Source organism: Lissotriton vulgaris, chromosome 1_1, assembly GCF_964263255.1.
Source record: "Lissotriton vulgaris chromosome 1_1, aLisVul1.2, whole genome shotgun sequence".
NCBI lineage: Eukaryota > Metazoa > Chordata > Amphibia > Caudata > Salamandridae > Lissotriton > Lissotriton vulgaris.
This window is the reverse complement of record NC_141685.1, coordinates 728057871-728071071: the sequence shown is the minus strand read 5'-3', so window position 1 is coordinate 728071071 and position 13201 is coordinate 728057871. Positions and strand designations below refer to the sequence as shown.

Below are 13201 nucleotides of genomic sequence, written 5' to 3'. Positions count from 1 at the left end.
GTTCTGTGGGCCTGGGAGGTGCTTACTACTCCATTTTGAAAATCCTTTCCGCGCATGTCACTCGAGAGAAGGAAGATGAACTCTATGGCATTGAAACCCAGGCAGATGACAGCAACAGCCAAGATGTGCATGGGAAAACAAACTCTCCCCTGCTAGAAGAAGCTGAACTGTACTCAAAATATTACATTGTATTTAATGTTAAATTCACCCTTGTTAACTGAAAAGCATATGTCATGGGAACCTGAAATTTAATGGGCGTAGACGAAATTTAAATAAGAAGACTGAGAAAGTCCAAAATTTAGGTGGTGTGAAGACCTGTCCTCCTCCTTTGTCCAATCAAAATTGGGGATACTTACACTTGCAACATTGGGGGGTGGTACACTGACCTGAAAAACAGTATAACTAGCGTAGGTTTAGCTGGAGAATTTGTCCGACTTGTCTGATTAGCTGACATGTCAGTGACCCAACGCACTCAATAGGTGACTAAGAGCAGAGAGCTGCGGAGCACTCTGTCGGGAGGTTCGAGAACCCAATCGGGGTTTTTTGGAAAGTGAAAGTGCTGGTGAAGCACTTTGTTGGTGAAAATTGTAACCCAATCGGGGTTTTGGCAGATTCCTTGCAGAGAGGGAGTAGCGCAGGCGTAGCAACCGAAACTGCGGGTGCTGGTCTTAACCTTTGGTGATCCGGTCCTGATCCAAATTCTGGGGTTATCCTGTCCTGATTGTCCATGAGCTGCACCTGCTTGCCTACTGGCACTGAAGTCTTTGGGGTTTCTCCTGTCATTTCCAACTGACCCGTGGCCAGGGTTGGTCTTCACACTATTCTAGGTAAATATAAATCTGTGTGGGTAATTGTCTTTCTAAATTGTGTCCTTTTCTCTACCCTCCCTGAAATTTGCAAAGCTTTGATTACATATGTTCCTTTTCTTTCCCTGTCCCTTGGTAAAATGAGAACTTCATGTATTACTGTCTATTAGCATATTTCAAATTTCAACCTACCTTTAGTCAATGCCAAATCGTTTCTATATAGTAACAGTTCCTTTTCTCACCCTCCCTTTAAGGAGATAAGCTGAATTTATAGTATGTTCCAATTCTTACCTTCCTATAGTTATGTGCTGAATTAAACCTAGATCTACATATTGTGTTCTCTTTTCCAAACTGCCAATGTATTGCGAAAGTTCTTGGGTTTAGTATGTTCCCCTTCTTTACCCTCCTTTAATCAAGTTGCGAAAGTCTGTTATCTAAAATTAGCATGTTCCCTGTTTTTACTTTCCTGTTATTTCAAATTTGCTAAATGGTTGGCATAATCTATCTTATACATAGTTATACACTGTTTCTGATCTTGGTTATTGATAGTTTGATTGCATTTAACTTGTGGCGTATGACTTTTGAAGATGATGATTAGATAAAGAGTTTGAACATACCCTGAGTCTGTGGTTATTATATAATGCAAATGCTATGATATTTTGAGTGCCTTTTATCTTATCTAACTCCCTGATTCATCGTGTTGACAAGGATTGGTAAGTTTACTGATATAGGAATTAGTATAAAACATTAACTGGTAGTAGAGTGCGGGTTACCTGTCTGAGGTAATAATAATATTGATATCTTTGTTTTGGAATTAAGGGCCCAGGCGATTATCGGTAAGACCCTAGTCAGGTGACCTGCGCGCTCTATCAGTGGAGATAAAGTTATAAATATTAACATGTGCATGTATTCTGGAGATAATGTTTATAAGCAATTAGTGTGATGCTACTGGATATAATTATCAACAAAAAGAAATACAGAGTTCCCCGGTTGCAGTCAACTAAAGGACTGTCATTGGCCTCTCTCTTGTTAGGTCAAAGAAGGGAAAAAGTGAGTGTTGGGAACCCTCTCTCGGAATTTTTAGGGGTACCTCACACAAGTCGCCGGTTGGACTACATTTGTAATCCCACCCGGTGATCGTCCAGCGTCATCATCGGTACCCTGCCCCTGCGCCAGACTGGCAGTGCAATGCCTGTCGGGCAACAATAAATGTTGCTCTTTGGCGGGGATCTTCTATTCCTTCGCCAAAGGGTGTGTGGATGTATGGGGACTACACAAGGAGGTAATATGTGGTTGTGCAAAAGTGAGCGTGGGTGAATAAAAAGAGTCAGTGGAGTCCAAAAATTGGTATCGTCCGCATTGGGAAGGGTAGGTGACTAGAAGCCCCTCGCTAGGAACTCCAAGGTGGTCTCCACCAAGTTCTGGCCCCACCCGGTCAGCTCGAGGAAGCCTCCCGAGTATAACATACGGTTCTGGGAAGGGTCCTGAGGAAGGACTGCCATACGACACCTACCAGGTCGTATACTGGGCCCCCTGATCACTGGGGTGCCCTTGCAAATTATATGAGCACTCTTTGGTCCTGACGAATTGCCTCTAAAGCAAGAAACATGTTGACCATTCACTCACCAAGGGTTGAATGAGGCTTACTACCTTGATTGTTCTGCCTCTATACCCCTTGTATTTTGAATAGAGCAGTGAGCCATACCATTAAAATCCCAATTTTTGGACTCCACTGACTCTTTTTATTCACCCACGCTCACTTTTGCACAACCACATATTACCTCCTTGTGTAGTCCCCATACATCCACACACCCTTTGGCGAAGGAATAGAAGATCCCCGCCAAAGAGCAACATTTATTGTTGCCCGACAGGCATTGCACTGCCAGCCTGGCGCAGGGGCAGGGTACCGATGATGACGCTGGACGATCACCGGGTGGGATTACAAATGTAGTCCAACCGGCGACTTGTGTGAGGTACCCCTAAAAATTCCGAGAGAGGGTTCCCAACACTCACTTTTTCCCTTCTTTGACCTAACAAGAGAGAGGCCAATGACAGTCCTTTAGTTGACTGCAACCGGGGAACTCTGTATTTCTTTTTGTTGATAGTCTTTCCAGGACATATACATTGGACCCCTTTAATAATTGTCCTAACCCCGTGTTCCCCCCTGTTGATACAAAACTGGATATAATTACCCATGAAAGATACCTTTTGTGCTTAGGTGTGTGTGATATCAGAAAGCAGAGTCAGTTGTATAGATCAATGAGTAAGAGTAGATCATTAGGTGTTTCCTACTAGAACAACAGGATAGTAAAGTTAAGGATGTATGTGGCATAACTAACCTAAAAGATGATCAGCGCAGAATCCAATTAACGCCCAACTTATTCATATCCATTTTAAAACTAGGAAAATAAAACAAAAAGCACATTCTACCTGAAAGGATAATGAATGGAAAAAATAAATAAGAAATAAACAAAGATGTGCAGGGCTAAAGTACAGTGAAAAATCAGCCCCTTAAATAATAAGGAGACTAATTTCATGTTTATATATTTATTTCTACAGCCATCAAGCACTGTCAGCAAGGGAGCCTAATCTCCATACACCATGGAGACTATATCAGATAAGTACTTAACATGCTATGCACATCAAAATCAAAGTGACTCCTTAAGGAGCATGGACTCTTTGTGAGCTGTTTATGTCTTTTCCTTTTTTATCTTTCAGGAGCCATCGTGAAGGCCCCCACGGTGACAGAAGAGAAGCTGTTATGTAGAAAGTGGAGTCCGATGAGGAAACATCGAACATGCTTGTCAGGAGCAGAGTGAAGATTCCTAGCAGCAGAGGTCAGGAAGTGGAGCTCAACAAGAAAACACCAACGAGCCTGTTAGAAGCAGCATGAAGGTTCCCACGAATATATGACGTCAGCTCGCATAAAAATATCCCGCATACCATCATCCGGCAAAAATCATCCCGCAAGTACCATTAGTCCGCAAACTAAGAGATCACAAACTTTTAAAACGAATATACCTTTAGCAGGCATGCCTTTAAAACGAAAAGGCATGCATGTTAAAGGTATACTTGTTGTTAAAGTAGTAAAAGTCAGTAACAGTACCCTACCCTACCCTACCCTACCTTACACTATACTCTAATGTAGTACCCCTGCACCACCCACCCTTGACACACAGTCCATTACCTACATTTACACTACCCAGCATGACCCCCCAACACTACCATAAAGCCCTTTACTACCCTACACAAACACTACAACACTACCTTAATTCACTACAACTAGCATGACCCTACACAAACACTACAATACTACCCTAAACCACTACACCCCAGCATGACCCTACATTACACAAACACTACAACCCTACCCAACACCCTAAAACACTACACCCCAGCATGACCCTACACTACAAAAACACTACAACACTACACTAAACCCTAAAACACTACCCCCTGCATGACCCTACACTACGCAAACACTACAACACTACCCTAAACCCTAAAACATTACCCCCAGCATAACCCTACACTACACAAACACTACAACACTACCCTAAACCCTAAAACACTACACCCCAGCATGACCCTACACTACACAAACACTACAACACTACCCTAAACCCTACAAACACTACACCCCAGCATGACCCTACACTACGCAAACACTACAACACTACCCTAAACCCTGAAACACTACACCCCAGCATGACCCTACACTATACATACACTACAACACTACCCTAAACCCTAAAACACTACCCCCAGCATAACCCTACACTACACAAACACTACAACACTACCCTAAACCCTAAACACTACACCCCAGCATGACCTCACACTACACAAACACTACAACACTACCCTAACCCCTATAACACTTCCCCCAGCACGACCCTACACTAAACAACCACCACAGCTCTACACTACACTAACACAACACTACACTACACAATCACTACCCCAACACGACCCCCACCCCTATAAAATTAACCCAAACCCACTTTCCTCTCTCATCGTCGTGGTTTACAACGCAAATGCATTTACCATACATGCCTTTACAACGTATTTCGTTGTAAAGGCATGCATGATAAAAGCACATGCGTTGTAAATAAATGCGGGATAATGGTATGCGGGGTCAATGACCTTGCGGTATCATAGTATGCGGCCTGAAAGTCTGCAGGATTAAAAATGCGGGATAATGGCTGCAAACCGGTTCCCACAGCACTGGACGAGCAGGGGAGGTCAAGAAGTGGAGCTCTGCGAGAGAACGCCGACTAGCGTCAGAGCAACACAGAAGGGATTCAGGTAAGTGTGGAGAGGGGCAGGAGGAAAGACCAGCATGTGTTGACTAGAACGCAAAACGTTCTTCCATCTGTTTGATTCCTTTTGTTCCTGCCTTGCTCTGCCCCTTGTGCATACGCAATAGGGAGTGGAGCAGGCCTGACAGCAGCTGGATCAGATCAAAGATGCTCATGGCCAGAGCTCCGGATACCACACTGCTAGCCCAGAGCAAGATTCTATGATGACTTAGGCCTGGTCTTTTCTGATTGTCAGGATGGGAATGTGGACATAGGCATCTTCCAGACCCAAAGCCACCATTCAGTCTGCTGGATTAGTGTAGACAAACCTTGGGTAAGGGTGAGCATTTTGAACTTGGGCCTTCAAAAGGAAGAAGTTCAAAGGATGTAGATTGAGGAAAGGATGGAGACCTCCATTCCTTTTTCGATACCAAAAAGTAACTGAATTGGTAACCAGTCCAGATTTCTGATGTTGGTGCCCTCTAATTGGCTCCCTTGGCCAAGAGAGCTTGAACTTTTCCTGAGAGCATGGACAATTAGTCCTTCAGTATGCATTATGGTGTATGAGGCATGTCACAGGGAGTGTCAGAAAGGGAAGGGATTAACTATTATAGACAATTTGCCTCACCCAATGGTTAGACGTGATGCTCATTGACACGGGATGTAAAGGGTGATACGACCTAATTGGCGATTGTGTCCAGCCAAAGCAAAATTAAATCTGTTTTGCGCCAGCTGCAAGGGGATGCTTTTCCGTAGGAGGCTGCATCTGGCACCATGGATGCTGACGATCAGATCCCCAGCCTCTGCCTCAAAAGACATGGGAGGCCTGTTGTTTTTCAGGGAAGGTCTGATGTTGCCACTTTTGGAATCCTCTTCCAAAGCCTCAAAAAGGGAAAACCTATTCTGAAACTGTTGTATAGGCTTTGCTAAAACAAGAGAATGAATCCATTTCCTTTCTTTGAAGTGCTCCAGATCTGAGTCTGAATTGTCTCCGGAGTGACTTGTGCCGTCAAATGGCATGCCCTATGGAAAAACTCCAAGCCTGGCCCAAAGCACCATGCTCGTCCTGACTGCCCTACCCAAGTCAGTAACGCCCAAGTCTGACTGGATGTAGTTCTTTGCTTCATCCCGGCCATCCTGAGTAGGCACTGGGGATTGGGCCTAATGTCGTCTGTGATGATTGTCAAGATGTCTGCCACTATGTGGCACAACACATGCAAGTATCTCAACAGAAGGCATGCGTTATTAACCAATCTGAGGACATGGTGAATGGCTCCATCCCTTTCAACTGTATCTGGTGGGGTGGTCTGAAACATATTTGAATTTACTCCACTTGTGGACGCCTGCACCCCAAGGCTTTCTGGGGTAGGGTGCTGAAGGAGAAATGGTGGGACCCCAGGAGCAGACTTTGCTTATGCTGCCCTGCCATCTGTCTATTAACTTTTGTGAAAGATCAAGATTTTGCCCAGGTTCCCTGGAGTGCATATTTAAGATACAAAATGTGCACACTGGTGAAAATCAAAATGTCACACGTGTCAATAATATGTTGTGTGTCATGGAGATGTATGTTCATGGTCCAAAAGGTGTGAGCTCTTCACCAATGACAAATCAAAGGAGTATCCTATGCATCTCTTGTGTGTCCCTTATGTGTCTTAATTCATTGTTCATGAATATCACAAACAATGCAAAATGCTTTGGTGCAAAGTGAAAAAACATATGTTCCATTGTGGTGTTGTGTGTATCAGGGGATTTGTGATCATATTCTTTCAAGTTGCATGCATAATCATGCCAAACGTGGAGCTGGCGTTGTGTGTCACCTGAATGTTTTTTTTGCTGTTGAAATATTCGTGAACATCAAAAAGGGTACACACATGGTGGATATTTGAAACAAATACTTTCTTCAGGTTTACAGAACATCCAGCTGGGAAGACTAAGAAGACTGAAGTCACAGGGGCACTTCTATTGTCAAGGCTTAACTCATTTCATTTAGTCAATGCGAGCGCTCTAAAGATTGAAATTCAGAAAATTCAACAAATATAGAAGTACGTCGTGAGACTCTGCTTAATTCTAAGAAAATGCAACCACATTATCTCTCATGTGAAAGAATTATATTGGTCCCAGTTAAATAGGGTCACATTCAAATGTACTCTGTACCATATTCAACTTCTTTCAATTCCTCCCTATCTCTGAAAATGAACCCCTCAATATGCTTCAGGAAACAATCTTTGACCTTGCATTACCAGTCTGATCAACATTCCATTCCGGATTAACAAATTGGCAAAGTATGCACCGGCCTATGGCCCCCATAGCTTTTTGGGGCCATGCAATTACGGATCAAAATAATATTGATTTGATCTTGAAATCGATCTTCAATGACACAAGAACGACTGAACTCACTTGCCATTATGGCCACTAAATACAACGTCTTGCAAAAGGTAGTCTTCCAAGATATCCTGAAAGATTTCACTACAAACAAATTGAGCAAAGTGAATATGTAAAGTTTTGTTGGTTTATTAAAACTTTTTAAAAAAGTTTAATAATGTTAATGATTGGAAATGTTTTGTTTTGTGTAAAAATATGTGTTTATTAAAATTGTTGGTTGGTAAAATTAAAAACGTATTAGGAGATAATTTGCGAGGGGGGCCCTGAAATTTCGAATTCCTAAGGACCTCTACAGTGTTTAATCCGGCACTGTCAACGTTTCCTAATTCATAAGCAAGAAGCACGGGAAGAAGGGTGATCCCATTCAAATGCTGTTTGCTACTCTTTGGAACGAATACTGCACACATTTCCAGCTTGCCATTCTAAAATAAACGCACCGAAGTCAAAACGTTGCTGGGGACCTACCATGCAGAACCGGTCTCCAAAGCGACCCCTCTGGGATAGTCACCCTGACCTCATGTTGGCTCATGGTCAGCTCCCAAAATGACCATATGAAATGAAAACTTCACCACCTTCATACCTGTTTTCATACCTGTTTTGGAGAGTTCTCTTGGTCACGCTTGTGTGTTACCAATCAAATACATTACCAACTATTGAGTCTGAATACATAAGTAAAACAATATTCATATAGCCCCCATAAAAGGCTAAGAAACAAAACGGTTCACTTACTATCCATAACACATGAAGGATATGTTATTGTCCCATTTTTGCACTGTCCAAAGAGTTCTGAATTTGGTCCCTTGACGTAGCCTTCTTTACACTTAAAGGGTACGGATGTCTTGTGTTTAACAGCTTTGCTTATGTCTTCAGGCTGATACAATTCTAAGAAGTTTTTATCCATTTCATCTTTAAAGAGATGACAAGGTTCTGCAAATGATATAAAACAGCATCATACATTCATAAAATATTGCCTTTGCACACAAAGATGAATATGTAGAAATATAAAGCACTGTACTGGCAGTTGGAAATAAGCACTGTATATAATAACATGTACATAGGGTGTTTCAGATAAAAAGCACAATCTGAAAGATCCTCAATAAAACCTGCACTTGTGTGCAGCATGCAGTTGGTGTATTTAAACATTTGTTGGTGCTAGAAGTCACAGGCTGGCAGGAGCTTTTAACACTGTTCTGACTTTAGTGTTTGGCAGTTCTAATTTTAGATATTATTGCATTGCTGCATTTATATAATTGTGTAACTATGAATGAGGTGTCAATGTGCTCTGCAGGTGAGGAGTCGATTGTTTTGATTCTGTGGTGTGCGGGTGAGAAAAGGGGGTGTTCATTGTTAGGGTTGGAAATTGACTTCATGGAAGATGCCTGGAAAAGATGCTCCAAACCTGATGCGGTGGTGTGCCAGCACATTTTACAAGTGTGACAGAGAGAAAAGAAGTGTGGAAGGTGCAAGTATGTCAGTCTTGATATGGAAAAATCCGGGACTTAAGGTTCTTCTGTTTTGAAAATGAGTGTCTATGGACCTGATTATCCTTGGCAATTTAATCCCTAATGGGTATGTCTGACCTACGAAACCTCTATTTTCTATATGAGGTTTATAGTAGGGAGGAAGTATTAGCAGGAGGTTCATTTTGATATGAGGTTTCTCTTTTGCTAGTACAGTCCTACTTTTGATCATCAGTAGCTATGTTTCAGACTGTGGATTGACAGATGAGCAATGTAGATTGCTTTAAATGATATATTCCTAGACACTCATAACAAGTGTTCAAATATAGAGCTTTGAGGGGGCGGGTAGTATGATTCTATCTGCTTAGGATGAGAACTTATCTAGCCACAGTTTTATGCATTCTTTGTACTTGGGTAATTGATTTTACAATGAGTAAAATGTAGAGTCTGTTTACTCTTAGGCAGGACTAAATCAGTTGTCGAATTTGCAATGTAGAGAAAGAGTCTTAAGTCACTTTGCTGAGTTGAAATTGAAGAGAAATTATGGAGGCCATTTTCACTTCAAGATGTTTTACTTCAGGTGAAGCAATACATGTCTGGCTCAATTCATTGGGCCAAGATGACATGTCGTTTGCCTTGGTCCAAAGGTGAGTATGTCTGTTTTTGAGATGATTCCCAACAACCTATAGTTTCCTAGCTAATAGGCATAGGCTAAGATTTACGATTTTGTACTGGGAGGGCCTCTGTGTGGTCAGCAAAATTGCAGTAGATACAGTTGAGAGAGTTTACCAGTTTCTGAGGAGCGGCTAGGTATATGTTAAAGAGTAAGGGTATGCTCGTTGAGCTCAGGGAAATTCCATACTGAACCGCTGTAAGGTGAATAAATTATAGGAGGCAGACAGACAATTTATAGATAGTCTGTAAGGAAGGATTTTATCTAATTGAGTATTGTGCTGTGTGTAATGTAGTCAATAGATAGTGCCCAGTGACCACACTGACCAGGCACTAGGACCAGCCCGAGGGAAGGCCGAGGGCGGGAGGAAAGGGAGGAGCTGGGGGACGAAAGGGCAGTTCACTGCTGACCACAATGGCTGTAAGACATGAATAAAGAAGCTCCCAGATAAAGAAGTTGCTTGCGTGATTTATTGGCCTGCGAAGACACTACAACTGGCGACGAAGGTTTAAAGACACCCTGCGCGTGTAACTAGCAGCGACCGGCGATCGACTGACCCCGGGCTCGCCCCACGCATGGAGGCTTGAGCGCGCTGCGACGGAAAGGGAGGAGAACGCCCACCGAGTGCCCACCTCAGCGGCGAGCGGCCAAGAAGATCGCCCGAGTGCCCACCTCAGCGGCGTGCAGCCAGAAAGAACGCCCACCGAGTGCCCACCTCGGCGGCGTGCAGCCAGAAAGAACGCCCACCGAGTGCCCACTTCGGCGGCGACAGCGTGGCGAGACGCGGACCTGTGAAGCGCCCACCGAGTGCCCACCTCGGCGGCGACGGAGTAGCGAGACAACCACCCACCGAGTGCCCACCTCGGCGGTGAAACAGAAGACTACCTCACCTCCTGTGCCTCCAGCGGCGGATCCCGGTCCGGGTGAGTGAAAACGCCGACCCAGCCAGACTCCTGGTTAAAATTCGAATGAAATAGGCCGAAATCCCGCCAGAAACGAGATTCCCGGCGGCCATCTTGGAGTCAGGCAGATTGGACCAATCCCCTGCGAGGGATTGCCGGCGGCCATTTTAAAGTCAGGCAAGAGTCTTGAAAAACAAGAAAAAGAAAAACAAGCACAGGCGAGTGCAACTGAGCATACAAACAAGCACTGGCGAGTGCAACGAAACCTGCAAACAAGCACTGGCGAGTGCAACGAAGATATTAAATAAGCACTAGCGAGTGCAACGAAACCTGCAAACTAGCACTGGTGAGTGCAACGAAGATATTAAATAAGCACTGGCGAGTGCAACGAAACTTGCAAACAAGCACTGGCGAATGCAACGGAGATCACAAATCAGCACTAGCGAGTGCAACAAGAACAGACAAAAGAGCGAACACAGACTGCAAAAGGCGTCAAGACCTACAAGCGAACAATGACCGACCCCGCCCCTGAGAGCACGTCGCGTGCTTCTCTCCTGTGGCGCCCCGAGCCCCTTATTGTCGAATCGGGCAGGAGTATGAGCCTGCGGTGGCAAGAATGGATAGAAGACTTTGACACCTTCATAAAGGCGTCCGGACGGATCATGAAAGAACTGCCAGCAGAATCTCTGGCGTCCTACACGAAAGCACGGGATGCCCTGAACGGTAAATTCCTACGCAAAAAGAATGTTGACTATGAGCGGTACACTTTCAACCGGGCCGTGCAAGAGAGAGATGAACGAATGGAGGCGTTCGTGACTCGTCTGGATCGCCTAGCAGAATACTGCGAGTTTGATAAGTTTTCAAAGGAAGACGCTATGCGACTAAGAGTCATAGAAGGATGCCTCTCCGAACCATTGAGACGCAAGCTGCTGAAGAAACACTATGCTCTAACAGAAATCGTGGACATGACGAGAATAGAAGAACAAGCTGACGAGCATGCAAAGAGCATGGAAGGCGGAAAAAGTGAGCGACCGGAACGAGCCTTCAGGATGCAGTCTCGGCGCGAACCTAGGCGGTCTCCGCCAAGTGATCGCTCATCCAGGTCCAAGAAACACCACCACCAATCTCACCGGGGGCACAAAGACAAGAGATACACGAAAGGACGCTCGGACAAGCACACCAAATGTTACCGATGCGGCTACGACTTCCCACATGCAGATGCATGCCCAGCGCTGGGAGAGCAATGCCGGAAATGTGGGAGAGACAACTACTTTGAAAGCATGTGCGGGGCCATATCAAAGAGTGACCACAAGGGAAGCCACCGACGATACCCGAACTCAAGCAGTCGCCATCATGTCAGGGCTGTCGAAGACAAACGTGACTCATCCTCCGGGTCATCACAATCAAGTGGCCGCTCCTGCAGAACATGTCAGTCTCGGCGATCATCCTCCAGAGAATCTCGATCTCCACCACCTGCTCCTCGAAAGGAATACCTCTATCGGGTAGCAGACCTTGATCAACTGAAAGAATACCCACGTCTGGACATCAACGTTGGCTCTCACCCCACCCAGTTTGTACTCGATAGTGGGGCAACGCTCAACTACCTACCAGCCACTGAGTACCACCGGATGAATCCACAACCAGAACTAATGGAGGCCCATGTGCAAGTGTACACGTGGATGGCTGAAAAGCCACTGACGTGCCTCGGGAAGTTTGAAACTGACCTATCCTATGAAGACCGGACAATACCAGCATACATTCACGTCATTGAAGGGCCCGAAGCCGACTGCCTTCTGAGCCTGGCAACTGCCGAACGGCTGAAACTGGTAGATATCCTATTCAGAGTCACTGACAAACCAGCACTCATCCAAAAATTCCCAAAACTGTTCCAAGGACTAGGAAAACTAAAGAACTGTCAAATAAAACTATATATAGATGAACAAGTCATGCCGGTGGCACAACACCACCGAAAAATTCCATTTCACCTCCAAGAAGCTGTGGAGAAGGAACTCGGAGACCTGCTAGAGGCAGACATCATCGAGAGAACGGAAGGACCGACCCCGTGGGTCTCCCCGGTCGTGGTGGTCCCAAAGAAAGGAGAAGCTGGCAGAGTTCGTCTGTGTGTAGACATGAGAGCGCCCAACACAGCCATTGAAAGAGAGAGACATCCTGGCCCACACATCAGTGATATGATCACGTCCCTCAACGGAGCAAAGATATTTTCAAAACTGGACCTCAACAAAGGATACCATCAGCTAGAGTTGCACGAAAGGTCAAGATACATCACAACATTCTCGACACATCTTGGACTATTCAGATACAAGAGGCTAAGTTTCGGAGTGTCATCAGCGGCAGAGATATTTCAAGAGGCCATCAGGAGAACAATACACCACATCCCACAGGTCCTGAACTACAGTGATGACATCCTCGTATACGGAGCAACGGCGGCTGAACACAACAAGGCGCTGAATCAGGTCTGTCAAGCACTGCAGGACGCGAACCTCACACTTAACGAAGCCAAATGTGAACTGCACAAACCAACATTAAAATTTTTCGGACACCTGTTCTCTGGAAACGGAATGAAACCAGACCCAGAAAAGGTAGCAGCGTTGAATGACACACCAAGCCCGAAAGACGTTGGCGATATACGATCGTTCCTAGGTATGGCCAGCTACTG

At 44.8% G+C, this 13201-nt stretch overlaps 1 protein-coding gene across 3 annotated transcripts in view; it reads right to left on the bottom strand.

The window, feature by feature from the left end:
- Positions 1-13201, bottom strand: part of LOC147747719 (coagulation factor XIII B chain-like) — a 1426313-nt gene that overhangs the window by 456692 nt on the left and 956420 nt on the right. For all 3 annotated transcript variants that reach the window (XM_086955242.1, XM_086955259.1, XM_086955250.1), the window contains one exon: positions 8219-8416. In XM_086955242.1, the coding sequence (XP_086811368.1) occupies positions 8219-8416 (198 nt within the window). The remainder of the gene's footprint in view (positions 1-8218; positions 8417-13201) is intronic.